General features: G+C 46.9%; 2 protein-coding genes across 3 annotated transcripts in view; one reads left to right on the top strand and one right to left on the bottom strand.

Moving 5' to 3' along the window:
* The window catches only part of LOC143806194 (butyrophilin subfamily 1 member A1-like), a 32,988-nt gene extending 17,096 nt beyond the window's left edge, over window positions 1–15,892 (bottom strand). Inside the window, exon 1 of the mRNA XM_077286308.1 lies at window positions 15,714–15,892. Within this exon, the coding sequence (XP_077142423.1) occupies window positions 15,714–15,771 (58 nt within the window). The 5' untranslated portion in view covers window positions 15,772–15,892. The remainder of the gene's footprint in view (window positions 1–15,713) is intronic.
* LOC143806195 (butyrophilin subfamily 2 member A2-like) overlaps window positions 15,827–16,601 on the top strand; it is a 64,696-nt gene continuing 63,921 nt past the window's right edge. For both annotated transcript variants that reach the window (XR_013221408.1, XM_077286309.1), the window contains exon 1: window positions 15,827–16,023. Coding sequence is in view for 1 of the 2 variants with exons in the window: in XM_077286309.1 (XP_077142424.1) it covers window positions 15,969–16,023 (55 nt within the window). In the remaining variant the exon portion in view is untranslated. The remainder of the gene's footprint in view (window positions 16,024–16,601) is intronic.

Below are 16,601 nucleotides of genomic sequence, written 5' to 3'. Positions count from 1 at the left end.
CTGTGCTAGTTTGTGAAGCCACGAAGATACTGAGAAAGGGACTTACAGTTTCCGGGAGCATCCCTAGGATCCAGAAGCAAGGAGAAGACCACGCAACACGGAGCTGACAGAAAGCCGTGCGCACCACCATATAGACTGCTGGGGGCCCCCCTGGGACTGGACCTGAGTCCCCAACATCACTGTGAGTCTGTTCCTGTTTGGTGCACCTGTTAGGGCCTAGTGCAGGCTTCAGTAGTCAGTACACGGGAGCCGTGTGGCCTGCTTAGTAAAGGTCAGGGAGGTTATACATAGAGTAGCATCGTTATTTGTTCATTGTTTAAAGTTGCTTGTGAGACAAATTCTGAGTCTGTAATTGTTGGAGCACCGTGCTATTTTATGGACAAGATAACTCATGTACATTGTCTTTTGCTATTGTAAACCCATTTGCATCTTCCTTGTTCCTTTCATTCCTTGCCTCCCAATAAATCTACCCTTTGTTGTTTGCACTTCATCTTGTGTACAGTAGTCTTCCTGCACAGTGAGGGTCCCCCGGCCATCGCTTCAAGTGGCGCTGCGAGCAGGGTACTGTCACCAAGATGGAGGCAGCAGACAGTAATGGCGGGAATGCTAATGTTAATGGAGATGCTGTGGGCATTGGTGGAACCCCTGCAAGGACACTCCCTATGGGCACCATATTTTGTGTGCTACCAAAGTTTGATGGCAAGAATATGCCACTGCCCGACTGGGTGTCCCTGCTGCAAAGCACCCTGAGGATTTATAACATCAGCCCAGACCTTGAAGTGGACATTGCGTTAACTGCCCTAGAGGGGGAAGCCCGTAGAAACATCTGCCTACAACCAGAACTCACTCGCAGTACCCTGAAGGAGCTAGTGAAGTTCCTGGAAGAGATCTACTGCGAGACTGCTAGCCCCGGACACGTTCGCGCCAAATTTTTCTCTAGGCTGCAGCGGGAAGAAGAAGGAATTTGTCAGTATGCAACAGCACTGCAAGAAGTGTTAGCAGAGGTGCAGAGAAAGGAGGCTGATGGATTTGGCGGCATGGGCTCTAAAGACCGGATACTCCGGGAGCAATTCATTCTGGGACTGCACAGCACATCCTTGAGGCGAGCACTGTCAGAACGGGTCCGGGCAGATCCGGCTCTTACGTTTTGTCAAATCCTTGCGGAAACAGTGGCCTGAAGTAACGAAGAGAGCTATGCGTCTGGGGTGATGCGTGTCCAGGGCGCCAATACCAGAGGGGACCCAAACCATCAGGAGGTGCTGGTCCAGGTGGTGCAAGACTTGCAGCGGTCCCTTGTCAAAGTGCAAGAGAAACTGACCCAGATGGAGCAAAGAGTGGGGGAACTACAACAGTCTGACCCACCGTACTCATGCAACCATACTTCAGCCCGACCGATAAGGGATCAGTGGGAGCAAGCCCCCTCCCGTCAGGCATCGGAGGCACGAAGACAGGCTCGAAGTACCCCCCGGCGAGGGGGAGGCATCCAATGCTGGGAATGTGGAGGACGGGGGCACCTTGCCAGAGACTGTTGGAACTATAATCAAGGCCAGCGGAAGCCGCCGTTAAACTACCAACCCCCGCAGTAGTGCAGGACTCTGCGGGGGAGGCGAGAAGAGAGGCCGCTCCATATCATAACGAACACTTGATTGCTGGGAGCCCCATCCTACGTGCTGAATTTGAAGGAGATCTAGTGGATTGCCTGATAGATACCGGGTCACAAGTGACAACGATGCCAGAAGCGTACTTCAAGCAGCATTTCCAGGACCTGGCCAAGCCAGAAAAAGAGACATTGATCCGGTTGTTTGCTGCCAACCAACAACCGATCCCGGTCACAGGGGTCGTGTGGATGAATATTCGAATCTGTGGGCAAGAAGTTGGGAGAAAAGGGATCCTGCTAGTCCCTGAGCCTATCAAGGAAGATGTGCCTGTAGTACTGGGAATGAATATCCTACGTGGACTCGATCAGATTATGTTTACCAAACGGGGACCTGGATATTGGAAGAAGGCTACTACACATAAGCCTACTCAAGAAGCCCTTCAACGACTGATCCACGTCTGTGGGACGCAGAAGAGTGTGCCATCTTATCAGACGGTAGGGGTCATCCGGGCTCCTGGTAAAGAACCTGTAATCCTACTTCCCGAGTGAGAAACTATAGTATACCTTCCAGTGGGGACTCACCGCAACCTTGATGGGTTGGAAGTGGTTGTTCAGCCTGTGGTAGGCAGAGGAGTGGACCAAGAAGTCATGATAGCTCGTACGATAGCTGTGGTCCAGCGAGGACATGTCCCCATAAGGGCTTTGAATGTGGGGGCCGGGGAGGTCACCTTGCCACGAGGGACAGATCTGGCCCTGGTGTACCTACATAAGGGTGAAGTGGTGAGTCAAAAGGAGATGTCTTTATCACCGAGAGAAGGCGTGGGGTGGACCCTAGCGGTTGCTGCGGGGGACGAAGAGACATCATCCCCGGAGTGGAATGAACGGGTCATCCTTGATCAAATGGAAGTGGATGTGAAGGCTATGGGCCCTGAGCGTGTGCAAGCAATAGAAACTATGCTGTGGGAAAATCAGGCCGCATTCGCCCGTCACGCCGAAGATTTTGGCTGTACTGAAGCCATCACGCATGAGATACCAACTGGGGAAACTCGTCCAATTCGAGAACGATACCGGCAGATCCCGCCCAAGATGTATCAAGAGGTGAAAACATTACTGAGGCAGATGCTGGATTCAGGAGTGGTGCAGAGTAGTCAGAGCCCCGGTGGTGCTCGTCAAGAAAAAGGATGGGACCATCCGGTTCTGTGTAGATTACAGGAAACTTAATGCCTGCACTTTTCAAGACTCGTATCCGTTGCCCCGCATCGAGGAATCCTTGACAGCTTGGGGAAAGCCAAGTACTTCTCCCCCCTGGACCTAGCAAGCGGATACTGGCAAGTAGCCGTGGCAGAGAAAGACAGAGAGAAAACCTCCTTCATCCTCCCTATGGGGCTGTTCGAGTTTAACCGGATTCCCTTTGGGCTCTCCAATGCTCCAGGCACATTTCAAGGGCTGATGGAAAAGTGTTTGGGAGACTTAAATTTTGAGGCTACCCTGATCTATCTGGATGACATCATTGTGTTTTCGGCCTCAATCAAAGAACACCTTGCCCGGCTTGGACAGGTACTCGGAAGACTGCGGGCCCATAACCTGAAGGTGAAGCCAAAAAAGTGCCACCTCTTCAAGAGAGAGATCGAGTACCTAGGCAACATAGTGCCACAAGATGGAGTTCTACCCTCGCCAGAAAAAGTGGCTGCTATCCAGAAGTGGCCAGTCCCTCGAACAGTGAAAGAACTCCAGGCCTTCCTGGGACTCGCTGGGTACTACCGCCGGTTTGTTAAAGACTTCGTGAAGGTGGCAGGTCCTCTCAATGAGTTGCTGAGGGGGACCGCTGGAGTGCCGAATACCCAGCGCATCCCCTGGGCACAGGGACAAGACGAGGTCTTCCAGGCTATAAATAATGCCCTTACTTCGGCCCCGATTTTGGCCTACGCAGACTTCGATCAACCATTCCTGTTGTACACAGATGGTAGCCTTCATGGACTTGGTGCAGTACTTTCTCAGATACAGGATGGACATGAGAGAGTCATCGGGTATGCCAGCAGGTCCCTGCGAGACAGCGAAAGAAACCCTCACAATTACAGCTCCTTCCGGTTAGAGCTCCTGGCCCTGGTGTGGGCCATGACAGAAAAGTTTGCAGGCTTCCTGACAGGAACCAAGATTCAAGTTCGAACAGACAATAATCCCCTGGCCCACCTTGAGAATGCTAAATTGGGGGCCTTAGAACAATGGTGGGTGGCTTGCCTAGCCAAGTTCGACATTACCATCCGTTATCGCTCTGCTACCGAAAACGCAAATGCTGATGGGCTGTCAAGAGTGCCTGTGGAGACTCCAGTGGGGGATCTTGATGAGCAACTCGAAGAGGAGGAAACCCCAGACTTTAATAAGTTTAAGCCCCCAATGGTTGCGGCCCAGTCAAGAAGGGAGGCCTGCGCATTACCCCGGTCCCTGGGGAGAACCAATGAGGAATGGGGACACGTTCAGGATGAAGACGAAGGGCTGAGACAGATGAAATGGTGGGCAACGCAAAAGCGGAAGCCTGGCAAACAAGAGAGAGATGATCTGGACTCTGAAATGAGGAGTGTGTTGCACCAGTGGGATAGACTGGAAGTGCGAGAGTCAGTGCTATATCGTAAGAGGCAACAGCCAAAAGATATGGAAGTAAGGTGGCAAGTGGTCATCCCAGGAAGAATGGCTCAAGAAGTAGCTAAAGATGCCCACGAATTCGGAGCACACTTCGGCCCCACAAAGACCTACCAATGGTTACCGCGGTATGTGTATTGCCCCCGGTTGGAGCTTGTGGTGGAAGAGGTTTGCCGGCAATGTCGAGTTTGTGACCTCATTAAGAGTACTGAACAGAGGGCACCCATCCAGACCATACAAACTAAGGAACCGCTAGAAGTCTTGATGATCGACTATCTCCTCGTGGGACACTCGGCCCGGGGGCTGCAATACTGTTTGGTGATGACCGATCATTTCTCTAAGTTCGCAGTAGTCACTCCGACTAGAGATCAGACTGCGGAATCAGCGGCGCGAGCCATCTGTCAAGACTTCATCCGGGTGTATGGGTGCCCAAAGCGCATCCACTGCGACCAAGGCGCATGTTTCCAAGGCAAGGTGATGGAAGAATTGTATCGCATGTATGGCATCGAGCGGTCCCGGACCACCCCTTACCACCCTCAAGACAACTGAGCTTGTGAACGCTTCAACAGAACCTTACTTCAAACTCTGAGAGCATTGAAGGAGGATAAGAAGGCGTGTTCGCCAGACTATCTGCCAGAATTCGTCTGGACCTACAACAATCGGGTCCACTCCACCACGGGTTATACCCCCTATCTACTGTTGTTTGGAAGAGCTGAACGAGAGATCATTGAGCTGAATTTGGAACAGCCAGAGGAGCTGATGGAGCGAACTGTCACCTCATGGGTGAAAGAGCATCGGCAACGATTGCAAACGATACGGCGGTTGGCAGGTCAGCAACTGCAAGAAAAAGAACATACGGACCGCAAACCGACTCAAGGGTTACCGCTCCAACCTGGAGACCAAGTATTAGTCAGAGAGAAATGCCCTAAGGGAAAACTAAGTGAGAGATGGGAAGTACAGCCGTACAAGGTTATCGAGCGAGTGTATGCTAACGGCCCTGTCTACAAGGTACAGATTAAGAATGGGGCATCCGCCCCTAGAATACTTCACAGAAATATGCTGCGGCCTTGCCAGTCTGAGGTCTGTTCTACGCCATTGTCGCCTGAAGGCGCCACTCCACTTCCTGAATCTGTCATGCCTGATGGTGAAATCGATGATGAGTGGTGGACCGTCCCTGACACAGTAGGAGGTCCTCAGCCGCACAGAGACGGTAATCCCATGGATGTACCAGTACCGCCATGCGAGGAAGAGACCAGATAAGACCTTACAATGTCTCTTGCAACAAGTGTTCCTCTGGAAGATAGTCAAGCCTTGCCTGACAGCCAAGAGCTTCGGAGATCCCAGAGGTCTAATGCAGGGGTTCCACCAGTCCGATATGTAGAACAGTGTGCTCTGTCTGTTTTTTTCAACTTTATTGCCTCCTCTATAGGTTCTGTTTCCGCATTGAACGTTCCTCCATTACACTTTGACCCTGATGCTGTGATGGCTGAGGACGACCATCATTAAGAAGGGAGGCATGTAAGAGGGTGGTGCTGTTATGGACAGTAAGGAACACGTTGTCACTTTAAGAGGCTGCACCCCCTTGTCTGGCATGATGGAATGTTCTGCTTCCCCCTGCATTAGTCGGCATGATGGACTAGTCTGGCAGAGTGCAGGTGTGGAGCTGTAGCAGCTGTAGCAGCGTGTGTGACCTGAGGCTGCTGCAGAGAGGATTTTTCGTGCTGATAAAGCTGCTAGAGAGAACTGTGTGCTGTTTGCTACAAGAAAGGTCCCAGGCTGGGACAGAGTGTACTTGTGAAATTTGCCGGACTTTTCTGGGTTACAGCAAAGGTGGCTGTTCTGTGCTAGTTTGTGAAGCCACGAAGATACTGAGAAAGGGACTTACAGTTTCCGGGAGCATCCCTAGGATCCAGAATCAAGGAGAAGACCACGCTTCACGGATCTGACAGAAAGCCGTGTGCACCACCGTATAGACTTCTGGGGGCCCCCCTGGGACTGGACCTGAGTCCCCAACATCACCGTGAGTCTGTTCCTGTATGGTGCACCAGTTAGGGCCTAGTGCAGGCTTCAGTAGTCAGTACACGGGAGCCGTGTGGCCTGCTTAGTAAAGGCCAGGGAGGTTATACATAGAGTAGCATCGTTATTTGTTCATTGTTTAAAGTTGCTTGTGAGACAAATTCTGAGTCTGTAATTGTTGGAGCACCGTGCTATTTTACGGACAAGATAACTCATGTACATTGTCTTTTGCTATTGTAAACCCCTGTTTGCATCTTCCTTGTTCCTTTCATTCCTTGCCTCCCAATAAATCTACCCTTTGTTGTTTGCACTTCATCTTGTGTACAGTAGTCTTCCTGCACAGTAGTGGTCCCCCGGCCATCGCTTCAGTAGTGTACTCAGGAAATAGCCAGAGGTACACGGTAGCATCAGTAGAATCTGGAGGATAAGCAGCAGGTGGGAAGAAGCTAGACTAAAGGCCGGTAGCTCAACAATCTCACAAGGAAAGAAGTACAGTGGCAGTTTTAAGTAGTGTGTTCAACCAGGTGATCACAGGGTTGAGCCAATCAGGAACTCGGGTGGAGACAATCAGAAACAACACAGGTACTAGTGTCTGGTTTAGCTGTGGGTTTGAGTCCTGACAGTACTCCCCTCCTTCCAGGATGGCTTCTGAACATCTCAGGTGTTGGCTTCTCTGGTTGTCTCTGGTGAAAGGCTCTTTTAAGCCTGGGTGCATGGACGTTGCCCTCCAGCTCCCATGAATTATCTTGTAGTCCGCAACCCCTCCATTGCACAAAATATTAAAATCTTCCTCTAAATCTTCTAGAGTCAAGAATTTTATCCACGATGTACTCTTCTTCACCATGGACTTTATCTGGTGGAGGATGTGGCTGAGTTCTTCCTGGAAAAGGGTTTTCTCTGAATGGTTTGAGCAAGGATACATCAAATACAGGGTGAATTTTCAGGCTATTAGAAACTTTTAAATGGAAAGCAAGAGGGTTAACTTGTGCAAAAATGTGAAACGGTCCTATGAATTTTTGACCCAACTTAGAATTTTCAGATTTTTTGTAGAAAGCCAAACCTTGTCACCAACCTGAAGGGTAGGAGGGGCTTTGTGATGTTTATCTGCTGTTTCTTTATAATCTTCTTGGACCTTTTGTAGCATCTCAATTAGTTCTTCTTGAGCTTTCTGTAACTTTGTAAAGGCTGAGTCACACATAACGATATCGTTAACGATATCGTTGCAACATCACGCTTTTGGTGACGTAAGCAACGATCCCGCTAACGATCTCGTTATGTGTGACAGCGACCAACGATCAGGCCCCTGCTGGGAGATCGTTGGTCGATGGGAATGATCAGGACCTTTTTTTGGTCGCTGATCACCCGCTGTCATCGCTGGATCGGCATGTGTGACGCCGGTCCAGCGATGTGTTCACTTGTAACCAGGGTAAATATCGGGATACTAAGCGCAGGGCCGCGCTTAGTAACCCGATATTTACCCTGGTTACCATTGTAAAAGTAAAAAAAAAAAAACAGTACATACTCACATTCTGATGTCTGTCACGTCCCCCGGCGTCCACAGGGTTGACTGTGTCAGCGCCGGCCGTAAAGCAGAGCACAGCGGTGACGTCACCGATGTGCTCTGCTTTACCGCCGGCGCTGACACATTCAGTGCAGGGAAGCTCTTGGCAGCAGCGTGTGCATATTAGCAGCGCTCCTGCCGAAAGCAGTTTTAACCCTGTGGAGGCCGGGGGACGTGACAGACATCAGAATGTGAGTATGTAGTGTTTTGGTTTTTTTTTAACTTTTACAATGGTAACCAGGGTAAATATCGGGTTACTAAGCGCGGCCCTGCACTTAGTAACCCGATGTTTACCCTGGTTACCCGGGGACTGCAGGGGGACGTTCCCCTGATCGTTGGTCGCTGGAGAGAGCTGTCTGTGTGACAGCTCCCCAGCGACCACACAACGACTTACCAACGATCACGGCCAGGTCGTATCGCTGGTCGTGATCGTTGGTAAGTCGTTTAGTGTAACGGTACCTTAAGTCTGTCAGTAACAGCAGAAACCAAAGTATTCAATAGAAGATTAGGAATAAATACCGAATGCAAGCCATAGTTATCAATGGACTTTGGGATGTAAAACTGTACATGGAGTTATTCTAGGCAAATTCTGCTTTTGGTAAATAATCCACCCAGTCATCTTGAAGGTAAGAAATAAAACAGCGCAGGTATTGTTCAAGGGTTTGGCTAGTTCTTTCAGTCTATCCATTGGATTGTGGGCGGAAGGGAGTAGACAAATTGACAGTAACTCCTAATGCTGTACAGAAGCTTTTCCAAAATTTTGATGTAAACCGAACACCTCTATCAGAAATTACATTTCCAGGCATTCCATGCAGCCTAAATACCTCTTTGACAACCAATTCTGCAGTTTGTTCGGCGGTAGGAATCCCTTTAGTTGAAATAAAATGGGCTATCTTTGTGAGCCGATCCACAACAACAAGGAAAACAGTCATTTCTTTTGAAGAGGTATGTCCACTATAAAATCCATTGAGATTGATCCCCAAGGCCTGGATGGAACTGGAAGAGGTTGAAGGAGTCCTAGAGGTGAAGACTGTGGCGTTTTGTTCCGTGCACATGTTAAACAGCAGGAAACATATTTTCTCACATCCTTCCTACAATTAGGCCGCCATAAAGAACGAAACAGTAGTTCTTGCATTTTCATGACTCTAGGGTATCCTACAAGTTTGAGGACTTCAAGTCAAGCAGATTTGGAGACGTATATTTGGTGGTTCTGCATCCAAAACCCTTCCTTAACCCCTTTCTGACCTCGGATGGGATAGTACGTCCGAGGTCAGAAGCCCCGCTTTGATGCGGACTCCAGCGGTGAGCCCGCATCAAAGCCGGGACATGTCAGCTGTTTTGAACAGCTGACATATGCCCGTAATAGGCGTGGGCAGAATCGCGATCTGCCCGCGTCTATTAACTAGTTAAATGCCGCTGTCAAACGCAGACAGCGGCATTTAACTACCGCTTCCGGCCGGGCGGCCGGAAATGATCGCATCGCCGACCCCCCGTCACATGATCGGAGGTCGGCGATGCTTCTGAATAGTAACCATAGAGGTCCTTGAGACCTCTATGGTACTGATCCCCAGCAGCTGTGAGTGCCACCCTGTGGTCGGCGCTCACAGCACACCTGCAATTCTGCTACATAGCAGCGAACATCAGATCGCTGCTATGTAGCAGAGGCGATCGTGTTGTGCCAGCCTCTAGCCTCCTATGGAGGCTATAGAAGCATGGCAAAAGTTTTTAAAAAAGTAAAAAAAAAAGTGAAAAAAAAAAAAAATTATAAAAGTTTAAACCCCCCTTTCGCCCCAATCAAAATAAATCAATAAAAAAAATCAAACCTACACGTATTTGGTATCGCTGCGTTCAGAATCGCCCGATCTATCAATAAAAAAAAGCATTAACCTGATCGCTAAACGGCGTAGCGAGAAAAAAATTGAAATGCCAGAATTACGTTTTTTTGGTCGCCGCGACATTGCATTAAAATGCAATAACAGGTGATCAAAAGAACGTATCTGCACAAAAGTGGTATCATTAAAAACGCCAGCTCGGCATGCAAAAAATAAGCCCTCAACCGACCCCAGATCATGAAAGATGGAGACGCTACGAGTATCGGAAAATGGCGCAATTTTTTTTTTTTTTTAGCAAAGTTTGGAATTTTTTTTCACCGCTTAGATAAAAAATAACCTAGTCATGTTAGGTGTCTATGAACTCGTAATGACCTGGAGAATCATAATGGCAGGTCAGTTTTAGCATTTAGTGAACCTAGCAAAAAAGCCAAACAAAAAACAAGTGTGGGACTGCACTTTTTTAGCAATTTCACTGCACTTGGAATTTTTTTCCCGTTTTCTAGTACACGACATGGTAAAACCAATGATGTCGTTCAAAAGTACAACTCGTCCCGCAAGAAATAAGCCCTCACATGGCCAAATTGACGGAAAAATAAAAAAGTTATGGCTCTGGGAAGGAGGTGAGCAAAAAACGAACACGGAAAAACGGAAAATCCCAAGGTCATGGAGGGGTTAAAAGAAATATCAACGTCTATAGAAGGATAGTCAAGAAAAAAGTCAGTTTGGTGTCCATCTTTAATCTTTGTTAAAAATTCCTTGGTGTCCAGTATTCCCCAAACATTTTTTGATGCATAGAATGATAGAGTCAGTGTTAAACCTCTCCCGAGGTTCAGTAAATATCCTGGACAGAGAAGAAATTATAAAATTAAACCTGGAGAAAAATAAGGCCCAACGGTTCCCACCGCAGAGTCTGAGGCAGATCAGGATTTGGATGGACTAGTAATTGTGCGAAAGTAAAAAGAGTCTTTAGTTTGTCAAAAGCCACTTGTGTATCTGGAGACCAGGAAGACACTTTAGTAAAATGATTTGGGAAAAGTTTTGGCATGTGATGTAATTTTTTGGGGGGACAGATTAGTGAATATGGCGATGGAGATGGGTCTCTACTTGTGCTTTTGCTTTTTCTGGCATCTACAAGATTATTTGCATTCACAATCTCAAAATCACCGGTGAAACATGTTTGTACTAAGAAGCTTTCCAAAGTTTCCTAAGTAGGTGTGTACCCGAGAATCACACATGATAAGCTTAGATATGTAAGCTCCAGAGGAAGTATCACACATGATAAGCTGAGACATATAAGCTCAACATGATAATGTGAGATACATAAGGGGGCCATAGGTACTGTGTACAAGTTGGTCACTCACGGATCTCCCCTTCCTAAATGTAATAGCAGATGTGGCTGGTAGAAATTCACAAATGTCTGTATCGGCCCTAAGAATATCCCAATGTTTGTTTATGATCATCCTTACCTTGTAGGAGCAGTCATAAAAGTTTCCTATCAAACTCACAAGGGGTCCTTATTTTTATCCTCAATCAGTCATAATAGACTAGTTCTTGCTTGTAATTCAGCATAGTTAAAAGTTTCCCACTCTGTCCAAAAACCTATCCAAATCCCGTAATTTGCAAAATAAATCTTGCCAAATCAGACAAGGTGATTTTCTGGATTTGTTTTCTCATGTTGACTCTCACAGTTGTGGTCACCTATGATGTCAATTACAGGCCTCTATCATCTATTTAAGTGGGAGAATTTGTACAATTGGGGGCTGACTAAATACTTTTTTCCCTACTGTATATATGTTCCTACATATCATGATTACTGCTGACCCTCTACGTCATGTGGCACCAGTGTTCTCACAGTTATGATGAGATACGTGGACTCTGACATACCTCCGCTACACTGAGCTCCATCCTGTGTTTTAGTGGTAATAGTTTCTGCCCCCCTGTCCTACATGGGGCTTTTTAGGGCCAGCAAGGTGAGCTACCGAGGAGCAATGTAGGGTGCCCACCTCCGCTACCAGGCAGGGTGGATCAGTAGTAGGGCCGGGTCAGGCATCCCCCAGCTGTGCTCTCTATGCAGGTACGGACTGAGGCTGAAATTCAGTCCTGGCATTTGAAATCACACAGGCCCATGTTGTCCCCATCCCCAAGAACCAGATGGGATATATTACTAATACAGGTCCTTCTCAAAAAATTAGCATATAGTGTTAAATTTCATTATTTACCATAATGTAATGATTACAATTAAACTTTCATATATTATAGATTCATTATCCACCAACTGAAATTTGTCAGGTCTTTTATTGTTTTAATACTGATGATTTTGGCATACAACTCCTGATAACCCAAAAAAACTGTCTCAATAAATTAGCATATTTCACCCGTCCAATCAAATAAAAGTGTTTTTTAATAACAAACAAAAAAACCATCAAATAATAATGTTCAGTTATGCACTCAATACTTGGTCGGGAATCCTTTGGCAGAAATGACTGCTTCAATGCGGCGTGGCATGGAGGCAATCAGCCTGTGACACTGCTGAGATGTTATGGAGGCCCAGGATGCTTCAATAGCGGCCTTAAGCTCATCCAGAGTGTTGGGTCTTGCGTCTCTCAACTTTCTCTTCACAATATCCCACAGATTCTCTATGGGGTTCAGGTCAGGAGAGTTGGCAGGCCAATTGAGCACAGTAATACCATGGTCAGTAAACCATTTACCAGTGGTTTTGGCACTGTGAGCAGGTGCCAGGAAGCATGAAGTGCTCCAAAATCTCCTGATAGCTAGCTGCATTGACCCTGCCCTTGATGAAACACAGTGGACCAACACCAGCAGCTGACATGGCACCCCACACCACTGACTGTGGGTACTTGACACTGGACTTCAGGCATTTTGGCATTTCCTTCTCCCCAGTCTTCCTCCAGACTCTGGCACCTTGATTTCCGAATGACATGCAAAATTTGCTTTCATCAGAAAAAAGTACTTGGGACCACTTAGCAACAGTCCAGTGCTGCTTCTCTGTAGCCCAGGTCAGGCGCTTCTGCCGCTGTTTATGGTTCAAAAGTGGCTTTACCTGGGGAATGCGGCACCTGTAGCCCATTTCCTGCACACGCCTGTGCACGGTGGCTCTGGATGTTTCCACACCAGACTCAGTCCACTGCTTCCTCAGGTTCCCCAAGGTCTGGAATCGGTCCTTCTCCACAATCTTCCTCAGGGTCCGGTCACCTCTTCTCGTTGTACAGCGTTTTCTGCCACATTGTTTCCTGTCAACAGACTTACCATTGAGGTGCCTTGATACAACACTCTGGGAACAGCCTATTTGTTGAGAAATTTCTTTCTGGGTCTTACCCTCTTGCTTGAGGGTGTCAATGATGGCCTTCTTGACATCTGTCAGGTCGCTAGTCTTACCCATGATGGGGGTTTTGAGTAATGAACCAGGCAGGGAGTTTTTAAAAGCCTCAGGTATCTTTTGCATGTGTTTAGAGTTAATTAGTTGATTCAGAAGATTAGGGTAATAGGTCGTTTAGAGAACCTTTTCTTGATATGCTAATTTATTGAGACAGGTTTTTTGGGTTATCAGGAGTTGTAGGCCAAAATCATCAGTATTAAAACAATAAAAGACCTGACAAATTTCAGTTGGTGGATAATGAATCTATAATATATGAAAGTTTAATTGTAATCATTACATTATGGTAAATAATGAAATTTAACACTATATGCTAATTTTTTTAGAAGGACCTGTATTACCCTGGATGGAGGAAATGAATATTTTCTAGAAGATCAATATTTCTAATGACACCCGTGGCCTGCTGGGGTAAGTGACGGAGTCAGCAACTTTGTGCTCTGTCACAACTCTTAAAAGTATGGGTGTCTCGAGGACACCGATTCTGTTAACAACGTGGCAGACAAGGCAGCCCATGACCACAAAAGACCTTCTGGCATTTGCCAGAATTGCCAGATGGCCAGTCCGGCCCTGTCTCTATGTGTTGTCTCTATGATAAGCATCTGATGGTGGTTTGGTTTTCGTTCAGTCTCGTACAATTTTTATGAACTAATAAAAGTTATATTTTAATATATCCTAATAAAGTACAGAGTCTGTGTGGTGAATTAGATACATAAAGCCAGTGGACAGAATCACACAGGATTAGATACATAACCTCAAGAGACAGTATCACACATGTAGTTTGGCTCAGGTGACAATAACACACATGAATGAATTAGTTATTCTGCCGACTGTATCACACATTGCAGACTTAGATACTGACACGCAGCAGCGATCCGGATCCCCGCTGAGAATCGTACGTCGTAGCAGATCGTTTGAAACTTTCTTTCGTCGTCTAGTGTCCCGCTGTGGCGGCATGATCGCATCGTGTGACACAGGTTGTATACGATGTGCGCACAGTAACCAACGGCTTCTACATCGCAAATACGTCATGAAATTATCGCTCCAGCGCCGTGATTGCAACGTGTGACCGCAGTCTACGACGCTGGAGCGATAATCATACGACGCTGCAACGTCACGGATCGTGCCGTCGTAGCGACCAAAGTGCCACTGTGTGACAGTACCCTAACTCCACAGACAGCGTCACACATGATAGGATTAGATACATAGAACAGCACAGTATCACACAGGAGAGGATTAGATATACAGCTCAGTACAGTATAATACATGATAGGATTAGATACACAGCTCAGCACAGTATTACACGATAGGATTAGATACACAGCTCAGCACAGTATCACACAAGAGAGGATTAGATACACAGCTCAGTACAGTATAATACATGATAGGATTAGATACACAGCTCAGCACAGTATTACACAGTAGGATTAGATACACAGCTCAGCACAGTATCACACAAGAGAGGATTAGATAGACAGCTCAGTACAATATCACACAGGATAGGATTAGATACATAGCACAGCACAGTATAATACATGATAGGATTAGATACACAGCTCAGCACAGTATCACACATGATAGGATTAGATACATAGAACAGCACAGTATCACACAAGAGAGGATTAGATACACAGCTCAGTACAGTATCACACATGATAGGATTAGATACACAGCTCAGCACAGTATCACACAAGAGAGGATTAGATACACAGCTCAGTACAGTATCACACATGATAGGATTAGATACATAGCACAGCACAGTATAATACATGATAGGATTAGATACATAGAACAGCACAGTATCACACAGGAGAGGATTAGATACACAGCTCAGTACAGTATCACACATGATAGGATTAGATACATAGCACAACACAGTATAATACATGATAGGATTAGATACACAGCGCAGCTCAGTACAGTATCACACTGGAGAGGATTAGATACATAGCGCAGCTCAGTATCACACTGGGTAGCATTAAATACAGAAATCATCTAGATCCTATTATTAGGGGGTGTCTGATCCCTAAAATACCCCGATATAAAGAGACCCTTTCCTGTCGCACCCGATGATTTCCATCATTGGACCCAGCTCTGAGCCCATTGGAGCAGATCTGTGAATCTATCCTCATTGCAACCAATCACAGCGCAGCTTTTATTTTCAACCCCTCAAGGACTGGGCGATTTTTCACTTTTGCACTTTTATCTGATACGTGAAGTGCTTCCCGGCTAGATATAACTGATAACAGAAAACAATAGATATCAAAGAGTAATAAAGACACAGCTGGAAGCTTCGTTACAGTGTAGCAGAAAGGTCTCCGGACACAAGTCTTGTATGTTTACTAGATTGGGGTCGAGCTTCCGATTCACTGACTGCAAGCAGAAAACTTATCATTATTATTCTTTTAGTTCTATTTATTCCATGGCGCTTTACACGTGAGGAGGGGTGTACATAATAAAAACAAGCACAGCAATCTTAACAATACAAGTCACGACCGGTACAGTAGGAGACAGGACCCTGCCCGCGAGGGCTCACAATCTACAAGCTTACTTGCAAAATAAAGGGACAGGTCATTTTTAAGAAGGAAGTTAGTTTTGTGACCGTCCACCCTAAACCACAAACCCCCCTCTATCTGCAAGAGCAGCTGAGCCCATCAGTATGGAAGACGAGGAGGATACCTGAGGCTGCCGGGAGCAGGAGCAGAGAGGCGAGCAGAGACGGGAGCAGAGTCTCCATTCCTCGCCCCGTACCGTCTGAGATCCTTTCCTCTCTCGCCCCCTCCAGTCGCCGCCTCTCACCCTTTATTAAATTCCATCAGCGTTATTTCCTTAAACAGAAAAACCACATGATCAGAGTCTTACAACACAGAGGGGTGGATAGTGAGCACATGAGACGAATGTGGCGAGCTGACAGAGAGAGCGGGGGACGAGAAAATGGAGACACTCTGCTGGTTTTCTTCTGTGACCCTCCTGGCTGCTGCTGCTTCAGGTACAGTGACCATATAGATCTATAGGAACCTCTATACAGAGCCATATAGTGTATGTGTATACATACATGCACAGAATTGTTATATCCCGCACAAATATATTCATATACAATACCGACATAAATAATACAGCCCTATAGTGCCTAAGTAAAATTACATCTCTACTGTAAAGTTACTCAGAAGCAAGGAAAAAGGCTACCTCGGCCAGACTTGGCTTAAGCCACTGTGTATAGCAGATCCCAGGGGAACACGGCCTTAACCCCTCTTTTATACTTGATACAGGGCCCCCGGGTTGTGTCCACGGAGTCGCTGCTCACCAGAAAAACGAGGCAGAGCGCAGGAAAGTTAGTATCAAGAGGGACAAAGCCTGGCACAGAAGCAGTAGAAAAAAGTGAAGTTGGAAGGAAATCTGAGGTCAGATACCAGGAGGTCAGTCATGAGTGAGTCAGGCAACCTGGGGTCAGAATCTGAAGGGAACACAGAGCAAACTTTGTCAGGGTGAGAGTCGGAATAAGTGGCAGCAGAGATGCAGGAAAACCGAACAATAGCTGGCAATTCACTGCTGAATTCTGGAAGTTTA

The sequence above is a fragment of the Ranitomeya variabilis genome, chromosome 2 (genome assembly GCF_051348905.1).
Source record: "Ranitomeya variabilis isolate aRanVar5 chromosome 2, aRanVar5.hap1, whole genome shotgun sequence".
Lineage (NCBI taxonomy): Eukaryota > Metazoa > Chordata > Amphibia > Anura > Dendrobatidae > Ranitomeya > Ranitomeya variabilis.
This window is presented reverse-complemented; position numbering and strand designations above follow the sequence as displayed.